Genomic DNA, 27378 nt, shown 5'->3' with positions numbered 1-27378 from the left:
TGTACATATTTTAATGATGTTCCATTGTCTGATAAGTAAGAGCATATTAAAATATTTGGTAAAAATCCTTCCCAGATTGAAATTTCAAGAAGCATTTATTAAAAAAACCCTTATATAAGCAGTTTTGGATAATATAATATACAGTGTTTTAAACTTTAATTTTTCTCTGTCTAGATTTTTATATGGTGACTTATAAAATTAAAGAAATGACACTAAATTTAAATTCAAGTAAAGAACTTAAAGATCAAACTGCTCAAGTACACTACTTAACAATGGATAGCGATAGAGCCTAGTGAACTTGACATGTAAAAATCCAAAAGGAGTGAGTAAACTGTCCTTTAGATAGCTTTTCAGCAGAAGTTTTTGTTTTATTAAATCAATAGGGGCTAAAGTGTAAAGAAAGCTTTATGAGAGTACAGGGAGTTGGGCTCATCTAGAAGAACTTTTGAAAGGAAGTAAAAAAGACAAAACTAGACCATTCTGACATGGAAAAATCAGAAATATAGGCTCAGGGAAAATCCTAACTATCAGAAACACAAGGATCATTGTAGCAAATAAAAAGGGTTTAGGTTCTGTATCCCTTATATGGCCAGGAATCAAAAGGCATAGTGAAGGACTTTGGCAAACAAGCAGATCAATTAATATTTACACTAGCTGGTACTAAATTGAATATTTCAGTGTAGTGTCTAACAATTTATAGTAAGATTTATATAGCACAAGGAGTTACAACTGTTGGAAGAAAAAAAGATAAAGAAATAAATTCATGTAATATCCTAGGCTCAATATATTAGAAACCTTGTGTGCTTTTGGGGCAAGATATCTTACAAAATAAAGCCTCTCCTTATGTTCTTTCCTATATGATGTGATTCACATATGAATCTCCTCTGTACTAAGTAGTGTCCTACGTTCTGCAAATACCATCTCACACCAGTTAGAATGGCAATCATTAAAAAGTCAGGAAACAACAGGTGCTGGAGAGGATGTGGAGAAATAGGAACACTTTTACACTGTTGGTGGGACTGTAAACTAGTTCAACCATTGTGGAAGTCAGTGTGGCGATTCCTCAGGGATCTAGAACTAGAAATTCCATTTGACCCAGCCATCCCATTACTGGGTATATACCCAAAGGACTATAAATCATGCTGCTATAAAGACACATGCACATGTATGTTTATTGCAGCATTATTCACAATAGCAAAGACTTGGAACCAACCCAAATGTCCAACAATGATAGACTGGATTAAGAAAATGTGGCACATATACACCATGGAATACTATGCAGCCATCAAAAATGATGAGTTCATGTCCTTTGTAGGGACATGGATGAAATTGGAAATCATCATTCTCAGTAAACTATGGCAAGAACAAAAAACCAAACACCGCATATTCTCACTCATAGGTGGGAATTGAACAATGAGAACACATGGACACAGGAAGGGGAACATCACACTCTGGGGACTGTTGTGGGGTGGGGGGAGTGGGGAGGGATAGCACTGGGAGATATACCTAATGCTAGATGATGAGTTAGTGGGTGCAGCGCACCAGCATGGCACATGTATAAATATGTAACTAACCTGCACATTGCGCACATGTACCCTAAAACCTAAAGTATAATAACAATAAATAAATAAAATAACAGAAAAGAGCAATTTCCTAAAAAAAAAGAAGACAACATGTCCCCTGCTCTAATGGAGTTTAGAATTTAGTAGGGAGGAAAATCCATTATATAGGAAATTATACAGGCACAATGAATATCAAAATGTGAGAATCTCCACATGTAATGGACGATTATTGGAGGAAAACTATCTTGGACTTGCATATCAGAGAAGGCTGGGCTAATCTGGAATCCTAATGATGAGCAGATACTGGTAAAGGGAAAGAGGGGGCATTGTAGGAATTGTGTTTCTCAGAGATAATGGAATGGTGTGAGGGTGAGCCTGATGTTTGTAAGACCTGAGATTTCTGCACGAGGAGGTAGCATTGAAGAGAAAGTGGTCAAATATAATGCAAATGAGAGCAGACCCTGAAGTTCCTTTACAGAGGGCATTAGAAGATGGGATTTCATGCTAAGGGCAAGGGGTGACACTAAGACCTAAAAGGGCTTTTATGTATGATGATAGATGACAGATTTTTCACTTTGGAAATATCACAGGAGCTTAAGTATGGACAATGGAAGTTTACAAAACCGATGACAGGAGATAAGTTAAGAACATGCTGCAGAAATCTAGGTGAGAGGTGCCAGTGCCTAAACTAAAGGAGGGACCAAGATGGCATGAATGTTCCCCTCCACTTGAAAACGGCTTTCTCCAAGTTGTAAAACCATCTCCTATTATAAAGAAAACATTTATGAGAAGTTCTACTATTTCTTTGGTTAAAGACAATTAGAAAATTTGATGGACTATAATCCCTCTCACCTCATCTCTGAAAAATCTTTGTTTCAGCAGAGTTGAGCTCAGAATGAGTTCTAGCCTTTGTTCCATTGAAAAAGCCTTGAATAAAGTCTTCCTCTCCTATTTAACTTTGCTGCAATTCTTCTTTGACAGTGGTGATAGTGGAGGTGGTGAAAAATGGACAAGTTCAGAAAATACTTAGAAGAGAGTAAAACCAGAACATGTTGTATGATTAGCTATGGGAAGATTCAAAAACTATTCCTGAGTTTAGATTTGTGCAACTGAATGTACAGAGGTGCCTTAAGGAATGTAAGAGTTTGAGTCGATTAGTGGATTAAGGTGGTGCATTTAGGTTTGGAAACAGTGAGATCTACAGATGCCTGTGATTATTTCAAGGAGAGGAAATTTGTAGGCCTCCCAATATATGTAGTCAGAGCTGAAAAGACAGGACTAGGCTAGAATCACGTGCCTATATATGATATTTGAAATCTTGGGCTTATGTGACAATGTCTAAGAAAAGTAGGAAGAGCTGGAGGACTATAGGGTTTAGATGAGAACTCTAATAAACCCTAATGTTTAAAAATAGATAGAGGAAAAGGAAACCATGAAAAATATGAAAAAGATCACCCAGAAAGATAGGAGAGGAGAGTTACTGCCAAACATAAAATTGAAATGATAGTAACCAATGATGAGAAAATGTATTGCCTGCTGTGTTGCTGCTGATTAATGGAATTTTATCTAGATTTATTCCAACTGTTTTTTATACTAAGCCAAATTAGATCATGAAGGTGGTAATGAGGTCATGTGTCCCAATATTCTGTAAGGTAATTCCGTACAAATTTGAGTTATTGAGAGTCTGTTCTGATAATAATTATGGCCTATTAAAATGTTTTTAATTTTTAGAGCAAACCATTCATCCATGGAATTGTTTTTCTATTTTCATAGTGAAGGATATTCAGCTAACTGCATGTTAACAAGCAAAAGTGAGGCAGTTTTTCCTATCATCAACATAAAGTTTACATGGCGTTTTTTTTACACTAAGAACCATCGCTAGTATTTTAAGATTTGATATGCTCCAGTTCATCTGTTGCTATTGACGTTTTGAGGTTGTGTCCAGTAACCTAGGCAACTGTTCTTATTTCTGTCCTAATTTACTTCTATTTATAGAGCTTATATAGATTCAATGGCCCCAGAGATTTTCTCTAAGGCAGGGCAGGTTGACAAACTATATGCTCTTAAGTGAATATAATGTTAAACACATGACAGACCTTAGTCATCAAGCAAAGACTGCATATTACAATTTCTGTAATTTGGGGTCATCAGTATATATGACAAATAATGTATCTTTAAAAATGTAGTGTAACCTGGTCACAATGAAATATGAAATGACTATTGTTGAAATTATAATATTTAAATGTTTTGTTTTTAATGTTCTATTCATTAAACTCAATTCCAGCAATTAGAACTAGCAGATTCAAATATCCTTAAATAAAAATCTTACCCGGTCTAATTCAGTGCTGTTAAACAAATTCCTTTTCTCACCACTCACCTACAAGACACTATAATCAAAGTTTAAGTTATGTGAGACAGAACAAAACCTTTGATTTAGTATTTAGACCTTATTGGATTTCAAGTTATATAGGCGGAGGAAAGAATGACTGTAGAATATGTTCTTCTTGGACAGGGGCAAAGAAAGAAGAGGTGATTTTAAATGGCTACTTGCAGAACTGTTTCCAACATGCATCCAATAAATATCAGAATGAGATGCATTTTTTTCTCTTTTTTAAAAAAATCATTATACATCCAGAAAAATTAAATGTTGTTTTTTTCTTTTTTCTTTCTTTTTCTTTTTCTTTTTTTTTCTTTTAGGCAGTCTCTCACTCTGTCACCCAGGCTGGAGTGCACTGGGCACAATCTCCACTCACTGCTACCTCTGCCTCCTGGGTTCAAGCAGTCCTCCCACCTTACCCTTCCTAGTAGCTGGGATTACAGGCATGCACTGCCATGCCCAGCTAATTTCTGTATTTTTAGTAGAGATGGGGTTTCACCATGTTGGCCTGGCTGGTCTTGAACTCCTGGCCTCAAGTGATCCACCCACCTCAGCCTCCCAAAGCGCTGGGATTATAGGCATGAGTCACTGTGCCTGGCAGAAAAATTAAAAATTGAAAAGTTTAAGTCCTATGCGAGTTTATGAGAACTGACAGAGACAGAAACTAATGGATTACCAAGCTACCAAAGTTCCACAAGGAAGAAAAACTCCCAGTGCAGAGCCAGGCATTTTACTAAATGATGAGAGAAATAAGAACTTGACAATTATTGGGTCAACTTTTCTGTGATGTTGCATTAACAAGGGTTGCTTTTTTGGATATCTATTTCAGTTCTAGCTTATTTAAGTGAATACAGATTTACATAAACTTGCTGGCATCATTAAGAATCACAAAGCCTTCTTTCTTTTAATCTCTTAAAGCACTTCTTGATTAGCCCCCTTCTTGAGGCAAAAAACAATTTCAAAAGACTTCTGGTAGTAAAGTGTCCATAATGTCAAAAATACTTAGTACCATGAAACAGGAAACCAAGTAGTCCCATATCAGGAGTCAGAGAGATTTGTATTTACAAAGCTCCCCGAGCTACTCAATAAAAAGTCAAAGCACATCAGGAGCACACAAAGATCTGCATTTTTCATGGGATTCATTTTATAAAAATCAAAATTTATTGTTCACTTCCTATGTGCCAGAAACCAAACAAGAATTTTCACATATCTAATTGAATCTTCAAAAACACCTATAAAAAATAGATATTATTATCATCATCATGATTTTACAGATAAGAAAATTGAAAGTTAGAAATGTAACTTTATGAAGTTCATATGGATAGTAATTGGAGGAAATAAGATTTGAGTCAAGGTTTATGTGACTCCAAAGTCCATTCTCTTGACTTATACATTACAGCAGTTCTATAAAAGGCAAGTCACTTGCTCACCTATTCTATTCCCCAAACTCTCTTTCAATCAATTTTATGAAGAGCCTTTTTAAACCCACAGTTATTACCCAGGTAAGTTTGAGGAACATTCAGCTGCTGCCCTGCTGCAACTTAAATAATTTCCTAAGTCTCGACTACGACTGCTGCCCCTATTGCAGAAAATAAAACAGGAAAAACTTCTAGAAATTAGAATTCTCATTTTATTGAAACATCACACAGGCCAACGTGATGAGACAATGACTAAGGAGCAACAGCCTTTGCTCTTCTGGATTCCGTGGTGGGAACTAACTTTGGATCCTCATCCTGCAGGATCCCCTGCTATATGACCCTACTTGCCTAATACTCCACTTCATCAAGGTGAAGTGACCCACCAAGAGAGACTTTCAGGATCTGGGCATTACGAGGTAGTTTCTAAATGGTAATCAACAAGCCAATTTTGCTATTGATAGAAGATTGCAGGATGGGGACATGTAGAAATTTGCAAGGTTTAAATACATCTGATTTTAAGGTTTGTGGTCTTCAGTTTAACAAACCATCTTTCTAGTACAGCAATTTATAATATCAACTCTATAATACTGGCTGTTGCAATAGTAGATCAATGATAATATTAAGGGATGATGAGACCATTCCAGTTTACAAGTGTGCTGTACTGGAAAGAGAACATGTTTGAGGCCAAAAGACCTGAGATTTGGTCCCAGTCAATATGACTTCCATAAACTACTTAAATTTTTTGTTTCATTTCCTAATTAGTAAAACCAAAAGGAAAAGATAACAAAAATAAGCTCCAGGGCTTTTTATAAATAAGCTACCAATTTGAAAATGTTCTGTAAACTATAATGTGTTAAATAGTATCAGGCACTGCTCTGTTTAAATAGAAAATATGATTTAGTCTGTATGTCATATAACATTTTAGGAAGCTTTTAGGACTTACAAACATCTTATTAATAAGTTTAGAAATTTTATTCTCTTTTAAAAGGTATATTTTCATGTCTCTTTTGAATTTGAGTTTTTCAGATAAAAGATGCCTGTTTTATTCTGGTTGAAAGCATGAATAGAATAAACAATGAGCTCTGTGAAGAATGTTCTATGAACCCGTATCAAACCCAAACTCCTGTGTCACTCCGGTACACCTGATCACTGGATATAACCATGTATTGGTCCAGTGAGTATTCATGTTTAATAATTAAGATAATTACTGATTTCCACTGCTGTTTCCATTGCCACTTCGTAAGTCATGCATTATTGGTCTTTTAATATCTTCTCATTGACCACAGACTCTAAATCATTATATGTTAGTTACAGAACTTTACAATGCCTAGTGGCATTTGCCACTGGTGACAACAATAATAAATGATGTTGAGCTGAAGCTAGTAGGAATGAAATACAGAAAGTAAAATGATAATAAATAACTGTCACTCCATTACTAAACAGTGCCTGGTTCTAGCGCATGTTCAATACAGCAGAGTCTGCATGATCCAAGAACTAAAAAGGCATTTACTCTTTAGAAACAGCAACAACAAAAAAGAAATCCATTTACTCATCCTCTGCTGTGACCCCAAATTCCACACTGAGCATGGCATGAGTATTTAAAGATTTCTCAACAGAATCTCCTTCAATATCTTATAGTATCTTCTCAAAGTGAGAGTGTGTGTGAAATGTGCCAAAAGTTACACTCAGTCCAATGGATATGAAATTACAGCAATTACGGCTAGAATGTGACAATAATGTCTCAGATGGATATGAGACTGAAGATATAAATATCATTTTATTATTATAAGGAGTATGGAACACAGATATTAGTATAAAGAATATGGGACTCAAGAATACAAGATGTCTGGTAGATATTGTAAAACCTATCTAAATATAATGTTGGTTCTTGTTGGGTGATTTGGGTGGGGACCAAATCTGAGCTATCCTTTTCTATGGCCATCTGTCTCATAAACTTAACTTAGGAGAGTAGAATCTGTTGTAATAAACTCACAAGGCAGATATAATGTAAGGGGTGTTATTGGTATCAAATCATCTACAATATAAAATCATTTCTCTTCAAAATTTAAAGGAAAATTTGTGTCTTCCCCTTGTCAGACAGCTGTGACATCCTTTGCTCTGCCCTCTTTCTAATTCCATTAATGATACATCAGGTTTATTGCTCTGGTGGTGGTCTATCTGTTTGTTTTTTAGTAAAGGACTTATCCTAACTGTATTTCCTAAGTAAACTGACATGTGGCAATCACAGAAGGTCTGAGTCTGAAGACATAATCCTCTTACTACACAAGTTACATAAATCTGAGCCTTAGTGATCTTATTAGTAAAACTGGAATAATATTAATATAGCAAAGTTAATGTAAAAATTAAGTAAATAATATACGTGGAGTAATTTTCTTTTATTATTTTCTTCCAAAAAGCAGAGTCTGAGATTGGAAGGCAGTTTTTTTTGGAAATAGATATTAGTAAACGGAACTGGGAGCCTGGGAAGAATGAATCAGGAAAGAAAGGAGAGACAGTCTAAAGACACAGTATCAACATGGTTACTACTTGATCCTACTGGGGACCCTTTCAGGTTCTGTGGAAAATGCATTTCCAAATTGTCCATCTTAGAAACAGAATAGGGCTATTGGTCAAGAGTTGCTCTACATGGGGTTCATGCCTCATATGAGGTTGTATATGTATTATCTCGACTGAGCAGTTATCAGAGGGATTCCACATAGTAGTTGCTAGGGAGCCCTAATGCAGGAAGTGAATAAAATCCAAATTATTTGGGATTTATGCAGAGGAGATTTATAAGAGCAGAGAATAGCTAGGTTGAATATAACGTTGCCACCAGTAGATTTCGTGGTCAGGGATCTATCTTGTCACTAAACAGTGGTGAGGTTTTCACCCAGTGGCATTCCGAATGAACTGATTGTCTGAGAACTGTACACAGCAGAACACTAATGCAAGATGCAGAACAGTTTCAGGGTAGTTTCCACAACATTAGAAGCAGTGCCTTCTATGAAAAATTCTTAAGATTCAGAACCATAGAGATCAACAAGTTTGTAACCTATAATGGGCAGCCAGTCATCTAGCTGGCCTGGCCTATACTTCGGACCAAGAACAAAAATACAAATGAAAATAGTAGTAATAAGCAGTTTACCATCTTATATAATGTGGAAATTTTTGAAACACTTCCATATGCATTATCTTATTTGAAGTTACCAGTGATGCTGTGAGAAACTATGGTATTATTCATCTCATTTTTCAAATGAATAAATTTGGTTTTCTAACCAAGTCTTCATCGTCTACAAGTGCTAAGCCCGAATAAAAACTGAGGTGTGTTTATCCTAATTTCAGCATTCTTAAAAAAAGCCTTAATTTTAACAAAATTTCCTTTGGTCAATTACTTTATAAGCCTTGACACCTATACTTCACCTTCAATGACATCAGCCTGAGTGAATCATGCACCCACTTCCCTGAAAGCATGAGCAAAGCTTACCTTTAGCAAAATGTATTTCCAATTCAATTTCCATTCAGAAGATGTGATCTCTACCAATGATGCCAACTAGATTTGAAGAAAACTAAATCCAGATGCTGTATGACCCTAGACAATTTTCAACACAAATTGGCTACTAGAGGGCTGACAAATAACTCAAACAATCTGTAAGAAATGGAAACTCAAGAAAGTAGCATTTCTCAATATATTACAAAATACTATCTGTCTGGCTATGTGATAATGGTGTCTACTCAGAGAACATTTTTTCTCCACTGAAATGAAATATTCCTATTACCAAAATTTGAGATAAGCAATGTTTCTGATAAAACATAGGTTTTATTTTCTTGACTGATATATATTATTTCTAGGCAATCTGAATGTCTGAAAACATGGAACTTTCCCAAATTTATCTTTTCCCATATTATGTTTTACCATATTTTCTGTATTTTATAGTAAATGAGAAAATACTTAGCACACTGTAAAAACAAACATGCAGATGCAAGATATTATTGTTAATAAAAAGATATAGTTAAGCTCTAACGAGATGGCTTTTTAAACATTCATTTCACATATGTGAAAGTAGATAAACAAATAAAATATTTTACATAATATGTTGTGGGATTTTAAAACATCAATCAAAAAGAATAGTAGAAACAGAATCTGACTCTCTGCATCTGTTTAAAATTAGATATTTTGCAGTGTACTTATCTTATTTTCCATTCTTAGGGAATAGAAATCCAAAGGATTATAGGTAAAATTTGGTAAAGACTAAAGTTTTGTTTTTTTTTTTTAAATCAGTTTCCACAAGCCATAGATTACAATAGAATATCAAAACATGTAAGGAATATCAACATTTTTATTTAAGGAAATGTGCACTAACATGCATTGTGAACATGGAGTTAACCAAACAGGTCTTTGCTTGAAATGTTTCTGCAGAGCTTTTATAACAATATGTCTACAAAAACAGACTATGCGCCAGCCTTTCAATATAAGTGTTTCAACACCAGATAGATCCATAAGAGACCACAAAACAGAGGGAAAGGTTAGGAATTTGCTTCCATCTCCAAATTTTATGTCACTGAATTTAACTAACTTAATAATAATATTAATAATGATGATCATGATAATCATACTATTGTTGCTGCTGCTATTACTACTACAAATAATAGTAACTAACAGTTATTGAGAAGTTACTATGAACTAGGCACTATATAAGTGCTCTGTTAGTTGACTCAGTTAATTCCCACAGTAATCCTCACGTGAAGGATACTATTAGTATCTCTGCTTTACAAATGAGGGAACTGAGGTACAGAGAAGCTAATTGATTTTCCCAAGTAACACTCCAGAAGGAGGTGGCAGATTCACAGGCATTCCCAGGAAGGCTTAGGCACCGTGCTATACTACGCGGGTTTCAGATCCAAGGTTTGTTGTCTGGTCTGTAGTTGCAAGCTATAAGTGGCTAGGATGCCAAATTTCACAGATACCCAGGCACCGGGTAAAGTGAAGTAAAGTGAAGTACAATATCTCAGAGTAATTCAGAAATTAGAATTAACATATTTGGAGTTGTGTGGTGGTGGTGGTGGTGGTGGTGGGGTGTGGGTGTGTATGTTTGGGGGCAGGCACAGGAGAAGTTATTGTAGAGAAAGAAAAGTAGATTATTGACTCAGATGAGTTTTCTTTTCCACTAGAATTTTGGAGTATATTTACAACTTCTTCGTTTCTTTTTTCTACTCTAAGCAAACATGTACATATTTCGCTTTTATATTCCCATGACTCCCATAAAGATCAAAAGCAGTATGGAGAGATTCACTACGTGACCTGAAATGGACTTACTCTGAGCTCTCAAGATAGAGGAAAATAATTCCCTTCATATGGTTTCCCTTAAAGCTAAGGCTTTTCTCCATGTGCTTCACAGAACTAGCTCCAGATCCAGGAGTCCCACCCATTAGAGGCTGCCTAGATTGACAAAGGGAGGGCACAGCCTTCAATGACACAGTACATGGTTCTCCCACCAGTTGAAGTGACATACCCTATCAGTTTTCCCTTCGGTTTGAATGCTGGTGTGACTGCGGACCTCATGTTCCTCTTCAAGGTCAGAAACATCCTCCAGTTCCTCTGGGGTCTATAAAAAGAAAGCAAAACATTGCCAGTGGGAATGTAAAAGCATTTCTTCTTTGGAAAACAATGTGGCAGTACCTTAAAACGGTAATCATAGAGTTACCATACGACCCAGCAATTTCACTCCCAATTATATACTCAAGAGAAACAAAGGCATATGTCCACACAAATACATATACACAAATGTTCACAGGAGCATCAGTCATGACAGCTAACAAATGGAAACCAAATGTATATCTACTGATGAATGGATAAACAAAATGTGGTACATGTGTGCAATGGAATATAATTTGGCCATAAAAAGAAGCAAAATACTGATACACACCACAACACAGGTGAACCTTGAAAACATCATCCTAAGTGATGGGAGCCAGCCACAAAAGGCCACATATTGTATGATCCCATTTACATGAAATGTCTACAACAGGCAAATCTATAGAGACAGAGATTTAATTAGTGGTTGCTAGGTGCTAGGGGAAAGGGGAAATGGGCAATGACAGCTGATGGGTATGTGGTTTCTCTTTGAGATGATAACAATGTTCTGCAGTTAGATAGTAGGAATGATCACAAACCCTTCTGAATATACTAAAAAACACTGAGTTTTATACTTCAAAATGGTGAGTTTTATGGTATATGAATTATATCCCAATAAACTGTGAGAGAAAAAGAAAGCAAAAAAATGATCACAAGGAAAATTTTATTTCAGTGAATAGCAATTTGGCTACCCACTATGTGGTTACTGCAAACCAAGATGCTTACAGTTGATAAATGCATTTGATAATCATCATTAAAATCATATATCATCAAAATGCCACCAGAAATTATCAAGAAATTAAAATTTTTAGGGACTTAATAAATAATTCAACTTGAAATTCAGTGTCTATTATAAAGAGTTAGCTAACTTCCATTCCTTCTTTCAATTTCAGCTTAAGTGCCTCTTTCTCAGGGAAGTGTCTTGCTCAGGAATCCTCTAGACTGGGCTGGATTCCCTGCCAAGTGTTTTCTAGCCCCCTCTACTTTATCTGCCATAATGATCATCATACTTTAATATATCATTGCTGAATTAGGAAGATAATTGTTGAACTGTCTATTCTGTGAGGCAAGGACATATCTTCCTTGTCATTTTTGCAAATACAGGTCAAAGTGCTTAACAAGAATTAGCCTAGTATTTGTTTTAGCGCACAAGGTCTCAACTTAACATATTTTTTTTATTTCAATAGCTTTGGGGATACAAGTGGGTTTTGGTTACACAGATGAATGGCATAAATGTGAAGTCTGAGATTTTAGTGAGCTCTTCATCCAAGGAGTGCACATTGTACCCAATATGTAGCTTTTTATTCCTAACCTCTCTCCCATCCTCCCTGCTTCTGAGTCTCCAATGTCCATTATTCCACTCTGTATGATTCCTTTGCTACAATATCCTGGTGACAAACCCAGAAAATAAGTATTTAGGTTTCATAGAAAACAACCAAAAACGAAGTAGAAGATGTCCTTTGGCCTGCATCTTTCATGCACACATGGCTGTTGAAGACTGGAAATGGGCAGAGCCCGTCTCCTTAGACTAGCTCTGGTTTGCCTTAAACCTTGCTTTACACACAGACGTTCTGTTTATTTTCAGGGTTGCCAATAGCCTTTCATCCCTTGGGAGCACTCCAGAGATGGGGACATTTGATGATTAGCTCATATTATAGAGCAAAACTACCAATTTCCTATTCATCAATGGCTTCAGATTCTTTCTCATCTCATAGATCTTTAAAAACAGCACTTTCTTTGTTCTCACACACTTGCACTGAGCAATACCCATCCCTTTGCAGAAGAGCATTTTGCATTTATTTCAACCAATTCCTACCAGATATTAACATTCCCCCTTTCGCCAAAGCCTTCAATGTGCTATTTTTTATCTCTATGTTGATCTGTTTGCAATCCTTCTTTGCTGCAACTACATGCAGCTATTATCTTAGGACAATTGATTCTTTCTTCTTAGGTATTAATAGCACAAGTTCATTACTATGTAATTTCTATACAATCATATATCTCGTTATTAGCCATTTTGTGTATTCTTGTCACAGTATTCTTGAGAAAACATCTTTGCAATTTCCCTCCTTGTTATATCACCAGGCCCTATAACATTTGAACAAATTCAGTTAATCAAATTCTCTTTCTCGTGCCCTGTTATTTTGCAACTGAAGGCTGTCTGGTGTCCCTACTGTGATCTGTTTCTTATAAATGTCTGTTGTTTATTACTTGGGTTATATCCTATCATGCAATGACAAATAACTTCATCATCCACTCCTATAGTTTATTCAACCCCCAAGTAAAGTAACAAACTAAGAACAATTGCTGCTATCAGAAGTCAAAAGTGCCATTTTTGTTGGGGATGCTGTAGGAAGAGATAAGCCTACCATTTACGCCCACATACTTCTGTGTTATTCTTTGTGTTTAACACAGGATTAATAGTTTTCTTGCAAAGCTACAAAAACTGACCTCTTCTTTTCATGAACAAAATCAGTGGGGAAGTGTTCAAAACACTTGCTGGCAGCATTTCACATTCTGTAAGGCATGGTGTTGGATGGTACTGTGAAAATAAATAGTTAAATACAAAATGCTACAGTTTAAGTGGAAACTAAGAAAGAGAAAGGAGCACACTAATAATTTTGAGGGCAATACATTAACTCCTTCAGCACTAAACACAAATAATAGAAACAGCAAATATCTCAGCACTTTGGGAGTCCAAGGTGGGTGGATCATCTGAGGTCAGGAGTTCGAGACCAGCCTGATCAACATGGAGAAACCTCGTCTCTACTAAAAATACAAAATTAGCTGGGCGTGGTGGCACATGCCTGTAATCCTGGCTACTTGGGAGGCTGAGGCAGGAGAATTGCTTGAACCCAGGCGGCCGAGGTTGCAGTGAGCCAAGATCCCGCCATTGCACTCCAGCCTGGGCAACAAGAGTGAAACTCCATCTCAAAAAAAAAAAAAAAGAAAAAAGAAAGGGGTGGGAAAGGAGGGATGATACAGTACCCTAGATCATGCCTTCTTAAAATAGTCTGCTTCTACCTATCTGGTAAACATCTGGAAGTTTTGTGTGTATGTGTGTGTGTGTGTGTGTGTGTGTGTGTGTGTTTCTAATCAATTTTCATTCTGTGAAAGATTAACTATCTTAGAGACAGTGTTATATATTAGAAAGGCCCTATAATTTTGAGTAATGCAGACCTGAATTTGAGCTCTGGTCCTCTAATGAGTGATTATGGGCAATATGTGTTCTCTTTTAAAGTTTGGTTCCCTCAGAATAAAATTTGGATAATAATACCTAATCCCAAAAGTTGTTGCGAGGCTCAATTATATTAAGATGCTTTGGGTAAGACCTTAGCCCACAGACATAGCTGGATTGTGGCAAAAGTTTATTTCTGTTTGTTGCTTTTCCTCTTCTTTCTCCACTGTCTTATACCTCATCCCAATATACACCTTTATATTTTTATTAAACATTTATGTAAATATATCCAAATTTGAATCACCTTTATTCCAAATTTAATAATTTTAATCCATTATAATCCAAATTCATTTTTGATTTGGGACTTTGGATAAGCCACCAATGTTTCTGTCCTTTAGATTCTACACAGACATTATTATGGGTTGACATGGTACATTTACTAGTTGTCTCTAGTTACAGTTACCTGAGTTTGATTATCTAATGTCATTGTGCTAAACAGGGTTTAATATAATTACCCATGCACTGCTTCCTTCCAAACTCCATGTAAGAGATCTCTTTTAATTGGACTTTAATCATGTCTAAGAGTGAAATTATCTCTTAAACTGGCCTCAGCAAAGATTCACTCTAGCATGATTCTCAGGGATGATGGAAATAATTTGTCTTCTTTAAGCTGGGCTGTCTCTAAACCAGACCAAGATGAAGTGAGCCCATTTTTTCAGAAAAAGTGTTAATCAATGCAGACATTAATGTTATTTCTCATATCAGAATAGTGGATATATATTTCATATTTTCCTATTTTACCTCTGGCTTATTATGGAGTCTTCCTTAGGCAGCCCAAAAGTGATTTGGAATAGGCTTAGTTTCTTCACCTGTAAAATAGCACAAATACTACCTAATTTTTAGGGTTATTGTAAAGATAAAACAAGATTATGGACCAGAACATTATTCGGTGACTAGGAAATACTGAATTATTAATATTGTTTATGAATAGTATAGATTATCATTATTGTTGTTATCTCACTTGATCCATGCAAAAGAAGCCAGAAACAAATATAGAAGTTGAAGTTCAAAAAATTCAGGCTGAGGTGTTTACATAGAAGCCAGGACAGCAATGACATAGTAGTAATACATTAAGACTTCAGGATCACAGTAAATTTCATATATATATCCTTTTTCCCACAAGGAGTTCAATCCTTTCTATAGACATTATCTCACTAATTCTTTCAGCATCCCTAATGAAACAGGTGGCATTATTACAACTAAAAATTCACTTGCACAGACTTTATAAATATTTAATTTTAAAATACAAAAAAGAAATTCATGGTTGCTAAATTTTAAAGAAGAAAGAAAAAAACACGCGGAAAGAAAATAAAGAAGAAATAAAAAGTATTAAAACTACTGTGGAAAACAAGAGTCATGCTTGGCTTCTTCTCAGAATTATGTTTGAATTCTAAATCATACACATGACTTACTATAAATATAATTCACCGGCTAGCTTTCACTGACTTACTGAAATCAAATAACCACCATAGTAATGTCAAGAGTGGTCTCGCACTCAGAGAAGCTCTTAGGAAACACGCTACGAATGTCCATCCCAAGCAGGAGGCTAACGTCACATGTTCAGTGATTTCATTCCAGCTGAGGTGGTAACGTAGGATGATTTTGCAATGTCAAAATGGAGAGATCAGAATTAAAATACATTTAAAAAATGAAAATATATCAATGACACAATGCCAAATTAAAGAAAATTAAGACATGGCCCTTGTTGAACACACACACACAAACACACACTAAAGTTCCTGCCCCACACCTTTGACCATGAGACTGGCACTCTACCTTATAAATATTCGAGAAATCAGTGACATTTCCATTACACTGACCCCTTTTCTCCTCCTCAAACATGTCCCACTTGTCAGCACTTTCCACTTAAGGCTCTTTGTGTCTTTCTGTTTACCCCTTCTTGCAGACCGGATCCTTCTCGGCATGGGAGCTCAGATGCTCTCTACTCAGAGAAGTCTCCCCTGGCCAGTCTAACTAAAGTTAACCCTTTTCCCCATTTCATTTATTTCTTATATTAGTCTATATATTTTCTTTAGGTCCTTTTTCATGATTTTCACCTAAAATTATATCTTTTCTTCATTTTTTTCCTTTTTTTGGCAGGTGGGATACATTTTTTATCTTATCCCTACTAGAACTTAACTTACATGAAAATAGGTATGTTGTTTGTCTTGTTTTCCATTCTGAGAATGTGAAATGGCACATAGTATGTCTCAATTTTTCTATTTCTTAGCTGAATAAAGGAACAATTTAATTACTGACAAGTTTTGTTATTGATCAATTTCACAAGAAAATCATGGGAACATTTTTGAGCTGTGGAGAATGTCTAATCCTTTGCCTTCTGTCTTTAATAAGTATTGAATCAATAATTCCTTGCCTAAAGAAAAGTATATGCAAATATTCTTGAATTTTTAAAAAAAATCCTATGGAAACTAGAGATGAGATTTTGTGTAGAGAAAGGTTTTCCATAAGCTCAGAAGAGATTCTCAGATGTGGAAGACTAAAAAGTTTGTGATTCCATAATCAGTAGTAACTTGCCCTACTCCTTGACAATCCAATATGGATATAAAAAGACTTCAGAGAAAATGTCATCTAGTAAGCCCAGACCAGTGTTTCAAGTCTCACCATAGCCCCGTGCCACAAACTTGTCATGGAAACAGTGGTAGACCTGAAAGGGTTACATGGGCTGGGACAATGGATGTCTCACTGGCAACCAGTGTGGGTAAATGACAGGATCGGTGAGACTCCCTGATGTCTTGATGCAGCCCAAGCCTCCAGAGACAGACTTAGCCCCAAGAGAAGTGTTTCGCAGTCTTAGCATTGTTGACGTCTTGATCTGAATAATTCCAGTTGTGAGAATCTGTTTTGTGTATTGTAAGAAGTTTAGCACCAACCCTAGCTTCTATCTACCACACACATTTGGACCCTCTCAAGTCATGAGATATAATTAAATATGTTTCCAGACATTACCAAACATCCCCTGGAAATTTGGAGGCTTAGGAATCACCCATTTGAGAATCACTGCTCAAGAATTTTGGCTCACTTGGCCCAACATAGGCAGCAGGAGTAAGGGAAGGCCCAAGAATGACTATATTTCAATTTCCCATGAGCCAAGTTAAAACTAAATTTACTTGCAAATAAGTATGTAAACTGAAAATCATATCCCATATAATAACATTATGTTTACAAGACAAAAGAGAGAAGACATTTTAGTCTTAACCAGACTACTGGAAGAAGATATCAGAAAATGTGTGAAAATAAAACTACAAACTTTCTTGCAGTCTTTTTTAAAATTTATTTTTTAAATTTTTAATTGATAATTGTATATATTATATATGTAGCATACTGTGATGTTTACAACAGTATATATTAACATTATGAAATGATTAAATTCTAATTAACAAATCTATCTCCTCACTTATGTATCATTTTTGTGTGTGTGAAAACAATATTAAAAAGGGTCTGGGCGCAGTGGCTCATGCTTGTAATCCCAGCACTTTGGGAGGCCAAGAAGGGTGGATCACCTGAGGTCAAGAGTTCAAGACCAGCTTGGCAAACATGGTGAAACCCCGTCTCTACTAAAAATACAAAAAATTAGAAGGGTACGGTGGCGTGTGCCTGTAATCCCAACTACTTGGGAGGCTGAGGCAAGGGTGTCATTTGAAACTGGGTGGCAGAGATTGCAGTGAGCCAATATCATGCCACTGCACTGCAGCCTGGGTGACAGAATGAGACTCTGTCTAAAAAAAAAAAAAAAAAAAAAAAAATTCAAATCAATATGCCTAAGCGGTATCTGCACTTCCATGTTGACAATAGCTAAGAGATGGAAGCAACCTAGGTGTCTTTCATTGGATGAACGAATAGAGAAAATGTGAGCTCTCTCTCTCTCTCTCTATATATATATATACACTCACAAACATATACACACAATGAAATACTATTTAGCCTTAAAAAAGGAAATTCTATCATTTGTTTGTCATCTTAATACCAGAATTTAATAAGCTGCTTTCATTCTGCTGAACTTGTTTTTATCTTTTATTCATAATGAGATTATCTGAAGATATTCAGTGCTAATCTAAGTTTGCTTGATTATATAATCAACTCAAGTTAACTCAACTAACATATTTGATTGTCTTACATATACAGTCATGTTGCTTAACAATCAGGACACATCCTGAGAAATGTGTCATTATGTGAATCTGTCACTGTGCAAATATCATAGAGTATACTTAAACAAACCTAGATGGTATAACCTACTACACACCTAGGCTATATGGTATAACCCATTGCTCCTAGGCTACAAACCTGTATGGCATGTTACCGTACTGAATACTATAGGCAACTGTAACACAGTGGTAAATATTTGTGTATCTAAACATATTTAAACATAGAAAAGGTAAGGTGTTGTGTCATGATGTTAAGATGGCTATGGCATCTGATATGGTTTGGATTTGTGCTCTGGACAAAATCTCATGTCGAATTTTAATCCCCAGTGTTGAGGGAGGGACCCGGTGGGAGGTGATTGGATCATTGCGGCAGATTTCCTCCTTGCTCTTCTCATGATAGTGAGTGAGTTTCCATGAGATCTATTTAAAAGTGTGTAGCATCTCCTCCTTGGCTCTTTTCTTCCACCTCCTGCCCTGTAGATGTGCCTGCTTCCCCTTCACCTTCTGCCATGATTGTAAGTTTCCTGAGGCCCCTCCAGCCATGCTTCCTGTACAGCCTGTGGAACTGTGTGCCAATTAATTCTCTTTTATTTATAAATTACCCAGTCTTAGGTAGTACTTTATAGGAATGTGAGAACAAATAATACAATGTCATTAGGTGATAGGAATTTTTCAGTTCCATTATAGCCTTCTTATGGGACCATTATCCTATATGCAGTCCATCACTGAATGAAACATTCTCATACACAGCGTGGCTGTATGTAGACACGAACTATTATGCTAGATACTGGGAACCTTGAAGGAAATAAAACACAACCCTTGCCCTCAAGAGAGATAAAGGGTAAGAATATTAGATGGAGATGAAAGATATTCCATAGAGTTATATGATTTGAGACTGAAGTTGAGTGGTTAGGGATGAAAAAATTTCCTAGGATGTGTCAGGCAGAAGAGAGGAATGAGTGTAAAGCATCTGAGGAAAAACTGGGAAGATATTTCTTATATCATCAGAAAGCTGGTAGGCTTGTGTTACGGTAGGATATTAATGGAACTTGAAGTTAGGATACTTGGGTATCCTAACTAAATTAGTTATATTTTGTTAGGCAAATCTCAGACTTTTCCTATGCTTACATTCCTTGACCTTTAAAATGAAGATGAGAAGTAAGTAAAATTGATAATTTTTGTAAATCCTTTGAATTTTCAGTTTTTATGAACTGATGCTTAAACTGAAAACATAATAAGGCTACGACAAACAGTAGGCTGGATCAAACATCTCCTCAACACTGAGAGATCTCAACACTAGTGAAGATTTGGTAAATCTGTTGAGTTCAGTTGATTGAAACATAGTCCACTCTAATTCATCATATCAATTCAAAATAGGGTTAATCTCCTGAATACACATATCTTTCTGTTATAGCCACCAGAGGGAGAAGGCATCTAGTATTATTCTCAGTTTTATAACCCAAGTGCCTAACAGTGCCTGGCACACAGTCAGTGCTCAGTAAATACATATTTTATTGAGTTAATGCAACAGAAGAATAAATGAAGATGCAAATAAGATGTATGTCTCCAAAATCAAGAATTGGTGACTTTTCTTCTTACAATCTTTTAAAATATAATTCAAAACTGCCTCCAGGAACCATTAGTATCCCTCTATTTTGTTATTATTGTTCTTTACAGTATTATTATCAGTATTGTATTAACATTTAATATGAAATCTACCCTCTTAACACATTTTAAAGTGAATAACATAGTATTGCTAATTATAGGTACAGTGCTGTATAGCAGGATCTTTATTTATTTATCTTGCATAATTGAAATTTCATACCTTTGGAGCAGCAACTCCTCATTTCCCCTCCCCTCAGCTTGACAACTACCATTCTGCTCATGGTTTCTAGGCGGGTAAAAACATTAGATACCTCATATAAGGCAAATCATGCGGTATTTGCCTTTCTGCTAATGGCTTACTTCACTTAGAATGATGTCCCCAAGGTTCACCCTTGTTGTTGCATATGACTGATTTCCTTTTTTTTTAAGATTGAATTATATTCCATCTTACAAGTTTATCACATTTTAGTTACCCTTTCATCTGTCAATGGACATTTAGATTGTTTTCACATCTTGGCTATTGTGAATAATGCCGAAATAAACATGGGAGTCCAGATATCTCTTTGAGATTCTGATTTCAATCCTTTGGGACATATAACCAGAAGTAGGATTGCTGGATCATATAGTAGTTCTGTTTTTAATTTTGAGAAACCTCCATACTATTTTTTATAGCAGTTGTACCATTCTACATTCCCATCAACAGAGTACCAGGGCTCCAATTTCTTCATATACTCACCAACACTTATCTTTTCTGTGGCTGTTGATAATAGGTATCCTAAGAAGTGTGAAGTGATATCTCATTGTGTTTTTTTCTTCATGTCCATGATGATTAGTGATGTTGAGCATTTTTTTCATACACTTGTTGGCAGTTTGTATGTCTTCTTTGGAGAAATGCATATTCATGTCCTTTCCCCATTTCTAAGTTGGGTTATTTCTTTTTATGCTACTGAGTTGAGTCTCTTATGGGTTTTGGATATTAACTCCTCATGAGATGTATGGCTTATAAACACTTTCTTCCATTCCATAGATTGCCTTTTTGTTTTTTTGACCGTCTCATTTGCTGTGCAGAGAGGTTTTAGTTTGATGTAATATGTCTGTTTTTGCTTTTGTTGTTTGTGCTTTTGGTCAAAAAAGTCATTTTTAAGACCAACATCATAAAGCTTTTCCCTCATGATTTCTTTAAGGGTTTTACAGTTTCAGGTCTCAGGTTTAAATATTTAACTTATTTTTATTTTATTTTGTGTATGGTGTAAAATAAGGGTCTAATTTCATTCTTTTGCATGTGGATATTCAACACCATTTGTTGAAGAGACTATCCTTTCCCCATGGGGTATTCTTAGCACCCTTGTTGAAGCTCAGTTGACTGAACTTAGGTTTATTTCTGAGCTCTCTATTCTCTTCCATTGGTCTATAGTTCTGCGTTTATTCCAGTACCATACTGTTTTAATTATTGTAGATTTATAATATATTTTGAAATCAGGTAGTATGATGCCTCCCAGCTTTGTTCTTCTTTCTCAAGATTGCTTTAACTATTCAGAGTCTTTTATAGTTCTAAGTGAATTTTAGAATTGTTTATTAAAAGCCTAGAGCTAATATGATAGTGAAAAACTGAAAGCTTTGTCTCTAAGATCAGAAGCAAAGCAAGGATGCCCATTCTTGCTACTTCTATTCAACATAGAACTGGAAATCCTAACCAGAGCAGTTAGGCAAGAAAAAGAAATGAAAGGCACACATATCAGAAAGGAAGAATAAAATTATCTCTGTTTGCAGGTAATATTATATGTTGAAACCTAAAAATTTCACCAAAATACTGTTAGAACTCATAATTTAGTAAAGTTGCACAATACAAAAGCAAAATCATCAGTTGTGTTTCTACACAATAACAACAAATTATAAAAAAACAAAATTAATAGTCTAACTTGCAATATTATCAGAAAAATTAAAATATTTTAAAGTAAGCTTAACCAAGGAAATAAAAGGCTTGAACACTGAAAACTATAAAACATTGCTAGCTGGGCAAATCCCAGCACTTTGGGAGGCCGAGATGGGCAGATCACGAGGTCAGGAGATTGAGACCATCCTGGCTAACATGGTGAAACTGCATCTCTACTAAAAATACAAAAAAAATTAGCCAGGCCTGGTGGCGGACGCCTGTAGTCCCAGCCACTCGGGAGGCTGAGGCAGGAGAATGGTGTGAACCCGGGAGGTGGAGCTTGCAGTGAGCCGAGATCACGCCACTGCACTCCAGCCTGGGCGACAGAGTGAGTCTCCGTTTCAAAAACAAAAACAAACAAACAAACAAAAAACACAAACAAACACAAAAATTGCCTAAAGAAATAAAAGAAGATATGAATAAACAGAAAAAACATCTCATGTTTATGAATTGGAAGACTTATATTGTTAAAATGTTCATATTATCCAAGGTGATCTATAGATTCAATGCAATCCTATCAAAATCCAAATGACTTTTTTTCTAAAACAGAATATAAATCCCTTTATGTTTTATAAACCATTTTTCCCTTTTCCAACATGTTAAGAATATGAGAGGCGGGTGGATCACGAGGTCAGGAGTTCAAGACCAGCCTGGCCAACATGGTGAAGCCTTGTCTCTACTAAAAAATATAAAAATTAGCCAGGCGTGGGGGCGGGTACCTGTAGTTCCAGCTACTCAGGAGGCTGAGGCAAGAGAATTGCTTGAACCCAGGAGGTGGATGTTGCAGTGAGCAGAGACTGCACCACTGCACTCCAGCCTGGGCAACAGAGCAAGATGCTATCAAAAGACAAACCAAAAAAAAGAATATGAATTATTCCATAGGATAAAACTAACAGGCCTAGGTGAATATTTGACCTCACTACAATAATTGAAATACAGTTTGACAAATTTAAGGTGCAGAATGTAAAAATATATGCTAAAGTAAAAGAAAAAAATGTATACCTATAATGTATGAAAGGGTATGATGAAACATGTAGCCAAATAGGACACTGTGGGCACATAAATCTTAAGCATACAGAATATTGCTGTCAGAGGAGACACAACCCTGAGCCTTAGTTGTTCATATATTTTCTAAGAAGCAAGTTTTTATTAGGTCACTATCTAGAAAGCTACGCAGGCCAGCAAGCATCAAATATCTAAATAGTTGATGCCTTATGTTTGAATCTGAATTATAATGTTTATCACAGGGAATAATCATAATTGCTCAAGTTTATATAAGGACTTTCTATGACTCAATAATAATAGAATCACATGGGGTAAATCATATTACAGCCTCAGTCATTTTTTCTACCAGGAAGCTTGAAAGCAGTCATTCCTCTGCTCCTAAGATGTCAACGATGCTAATAACAGCAGAAAAGCATACAGCAAATCAGCAAGTGGGTCGTGAATTAAAGTGACATTATCAATATCATTGTACTTATTCAACCACCAAATGACTTGGTGACATAGCTCTGATTCCAAGGGCTGCATGTCTAATTCATGAAAACTGTCATAAGAAATATTTAAGCCAGAAATTTCAATAAAGACGTGAACTAATGAAGCCATAAAGAATAAGATTTGGCTGAAAGCTTATTTTTACAAAGTTCAAATATTAGAAATATCCAGACTCAAATCAGGATCTTTGAAATTCTTCTCTTTGAGAACATAAAAGTGAGGTAATCATTTTTAATTAAGATCTTAATATAATTTATTAACAAAAACTGTGCCAGGTTATTCCACATTCATTTTCTCATTTAATCTTAACAATAAACCTGAGAGGCAAATGTTATCATTTTAATACCACAGCTGAGAAAACTGAGCCTTACAGTTAATAGAACCAGTCCAATATTATGCAGCTAATAAAGGGCTACTTCAAAATAGGGTCCAGTACTTGTTTCATGAAACATGTGGCTTGATACTTACAAATGTATGATAAATGCAGGAACCGGACAGTCAAAACTTGTAAGTCTAGAAAATAGGCTTCGAACAGTACAAACATACTGCTCAGAGAAAAGGTAGGCCAGGTATTTAAGGGCTTACAGCAGCACAATACCAGAGAAGTCCTTGAACCGCCTTTTCCCCTGCCAGATATGATTTCTGGACTTTAACAAACGATGTGTATGGAGCAAACATGAAAGAGACTCTTCCTCATTGCTTCACTGCTGTCTAACTTGAACCAGGCATTGACTTTGAAAACCCAACTAAAAGAAAGTCCACTTGTTTCCCAGAATGGTACTCTGGCTCTAAGTTATACTAAGCTTGAGATGAATTCAATTTTCACCTATAACACGCATAGGAGTGTGTCAGTGGACCTGCAAAATGTTCCTGAGTTATTCTTTCTTCTTTAATTCTGTTTGAATTAAACTCTACGGATAAGTACACCTACTAAACGTGCTCTGAGACAGAGCTGTGAGTTTATATACTATTTCCAAATTAGGAACAGAAAATCTATGGTAAGTGACTTGCAAAACTTCTTACAACATAATAAGGCTGGAACTATGGTAGAACGTAATATCTAGGATTGAATATCCAGATTCAAGGTCAAATGCTGCCCTTAATATCTTGTGACCTAAAACAAGAACTTAACTTGTTGAGAACACAGCTTCCTCAGTGGTACATGAAAGGATTGGACAGATGATTTATAAAATTTCAGTCATTTTTATTAACTTTAGAATTTTATGATAGGTTTAGCAAGGTATCAGGAAAGATAATGAATATCTATTTCAGAAAACTTTGAATTGTCAGCCTATCTTTTATTCAACATGCAGAATACAATTTTATATCACAAATCTCTTATAGATTGTTAACTTCTCAGGAAATTAGAAACAGCTTTTCAAACTTCCTTTATGCAGGACTATGTAGGATGATGTGACGGTTCTTCACACACAGCAATTGCTGATGCCATTGACAATTGTGGCAATACCATTACTCTTGTTGATCTATGGGGGGAGGTGGTTGAAACCATGCAATAATAATAAGAGCAGTAGTCGGGGGTGGGGATGCTAAAAATGGTGGTGGCAGCAGTAGTAGAAACAGTAGCAGCAGATGGCTAGATACACACCCTGACCTTCAACTCTTACGTCTGAATGTCTGATCAAAAATCAGAACACCGGTGCCATGTTGTTCTGAAATAAATTAGAATATCAGACCTATTCTAATTTATTTCAGTGAGAAAAAAGTCTCACCTTTTTCATCAAACTCTATAGCCAAATAAACTCTATATTTGTGAATTTTTGATCTTATCCTTAGACTAGACAGTAAAAGGGAGTCTATCTAACTTAAAATTTGTTCATTTTTCTTTTCCAAAAATGCTATTCTATAGATATTAAAATAAGAGTCTCAGAGAATGTCTAATAGCAGAGAAAATGCACTTGAAATATTGTTAACTGAATATCTGTATATATATGTGTGTATATATGTGTGTGTATATATGTTTATGTGTATATATGTATATTGTGTATATATGTATATATGTATATGTGTATGTATGTGTGTATATATGTGCGTATATGTATATATGTGTATATATATGTGTGTGCATATATGTGTATATATATATAGTCTAATTATTTAAAACTTGTATTGTCCGTGTATGTGCGTGAGAAAGAGGAAGATAAAATGAAAAAAATATATATATCGGCTGGCTACAGTGGCTCACACCTGTAATCCCAGCACTTTGGGAGGCTGAAGCGGGCAGATCACAAGGTCAAGAGATTGAGACCATTCTGGCCACCATGGTGAAACCCTGTCGCTACTAAAAATACAAAAATTAGTTGGGCGTGGTGGCACATGCCTGTAATCCCAGCTTCTCAGGAGGCTGAAGCAGGAGAATCACTTGAACCCAGGAGGCAGAGGTTGCTGTGAGCCAAGATCACCCCACTGCACTCCAGCCTGGGCAACAGAGTGAGGTTCCATCTCAAAAAAAAAAAAAGAAAAAAAGAAAATATTTCAACATATTTTATTGATTATCATCTATGGGTTGTAGAATATTATAAGTGACATTTCCTCTTTTAGTTGATTTGTCTCTAAGTTGTTACAAAACATTTTTCTATCTTTTATCATCAGGAAAAAAAACAAGCAATGAGTGTTACACGAAAATCTGCTTAAGGTTGAACGTACCATTTCAAGGACATGTCAGCAATAAAAAAGGGACAAGATTGCAAAATCCGCAGTGGGGTAGTATAGCTGGCCTTGTCCCCTTGCAATAGGTCTATCAATGTTGCATGATATTTGAAGCTGATGTGGACACAGACAAAATCTTTTGATAGGCAAGAGGAAAATTGCAGTGTATGTCTTTATTATCAGAGCAAACATTAAAGGGGGTGGTGACAGCAGATACAGAGAAGTGTCCCTTACCTGGTCCCATGCTATTTCCCTGTTTTGTATGGTCTTTTTTGTTCTGTGGATTTGTAAAATCTGTTACTTCATTATTTTAGGTATTACATTTTCAGTGTCCTGGAAAGTGGTTTTACAAAAGTTTTCCATAACAAAGATTTTGAGGGAAAGAGATGTGGTTTGACTTCCCAAAGGGTTTTTTATATATATATATATATATATATATATATATATATATATATATATATAAACTGACATGATGTCTTTTACTTTCAGAAATTGTTAAGCTGCCAGGTATAGTATCAACAATCCTAACCAAATTCATCTGGCTAGATTTGCAAAGTAATCCTAGGCACAGTAATAAAGCAAAAAACTGCCTGCTGTGTTCCAGCCATGGATGCTATGTAAGGATAAGCAGGACGTCTAAAACTGACACTCCTATTTCACTGATCAAAAAAAAAATATGAAAGAAATTACACATTACTGTAGGGGGGTGTTGCTCCATAAGACAGTAATTCAGATCTGTATTAGACTTTTGGACATATTATTCAAGGTTACTGGATTGAAGTTTGCTTTATGGGACATAAGAATTCCCTACACTGCTAGAATAAAGTAGCTTAAGTTGGCAGCTTATATATAAAATAGAAAACTAGAATGCAATAAAACAAATATTTGGACAACACCTAAGGAAGAATTATGCTCTGTATATAAAGAGATTTTTAAGTTCCAAAACTAAAAGGCTTATTTGTAGAGGCGAGTGAATACATCATTGTATAAGATGTAGTCAGATATAAGTGGCTGTGAAACTAGCTCATGGCAAATGCATTGTGCTGTTTCTACACAGACTTGTCCTGACCAAAGGAATTAGGACAAGTGAGGAAACAAACTTAATGTGGAGAATTGTTTTTTTTTAAATGTCCATGTATTTCTTAACATATTAAATATTAAATATATACACACCATAGAATCTAGTCATTCTACTTGTTAGTATTTACCAAAGAGGAATAGAAACACATATTCACACAGACTTGTACACAAATATTCAGAGCAGATTTATTTGTAAAATCCCAGTAGTG

General features: G+C 35.7%; 1 protein-coding gene across 1 annotated transcript in view; it reads right to left on the bottom strand.

Moving 5' to 3' along the window:
- Positions 1-27378, bottom strand: part of CTNNA3 (catenin alpha 3) — a 1821585-nt gene that overhangs the window by 189155 nt on the left and 1605052 nt on the right. Inside the window, exon 14 of the mRNA XM_054522537.2 lies at positions 10868-10960. Within this exon, the coding sequence (XP_054378512.1) occupies positions 10868-10960 (93 nt within the window). The remainder of the gene's footprint in view (positions 1-10867; positions 10961-27378) is intronic.

This window comes from Pongo abelii, chromosome 8 (assembly GCF_028885655.2).
Source record: "Pongo abelii isolate AG06213 chromosome 8, NHGRI_mPonAbe1-v2.0_pri, whole genome shotgun sequence".
Lineage (NCBI taxonomy): Eukaryota > Metazoa > Chordata > Mammalia > Primates > Hominidae > Pongo > Pongo abelii.
Note: the sequence above shows the minus strand (reverse complement) of the source record. Positions and strands in the feature narration are given on the sequence as shown.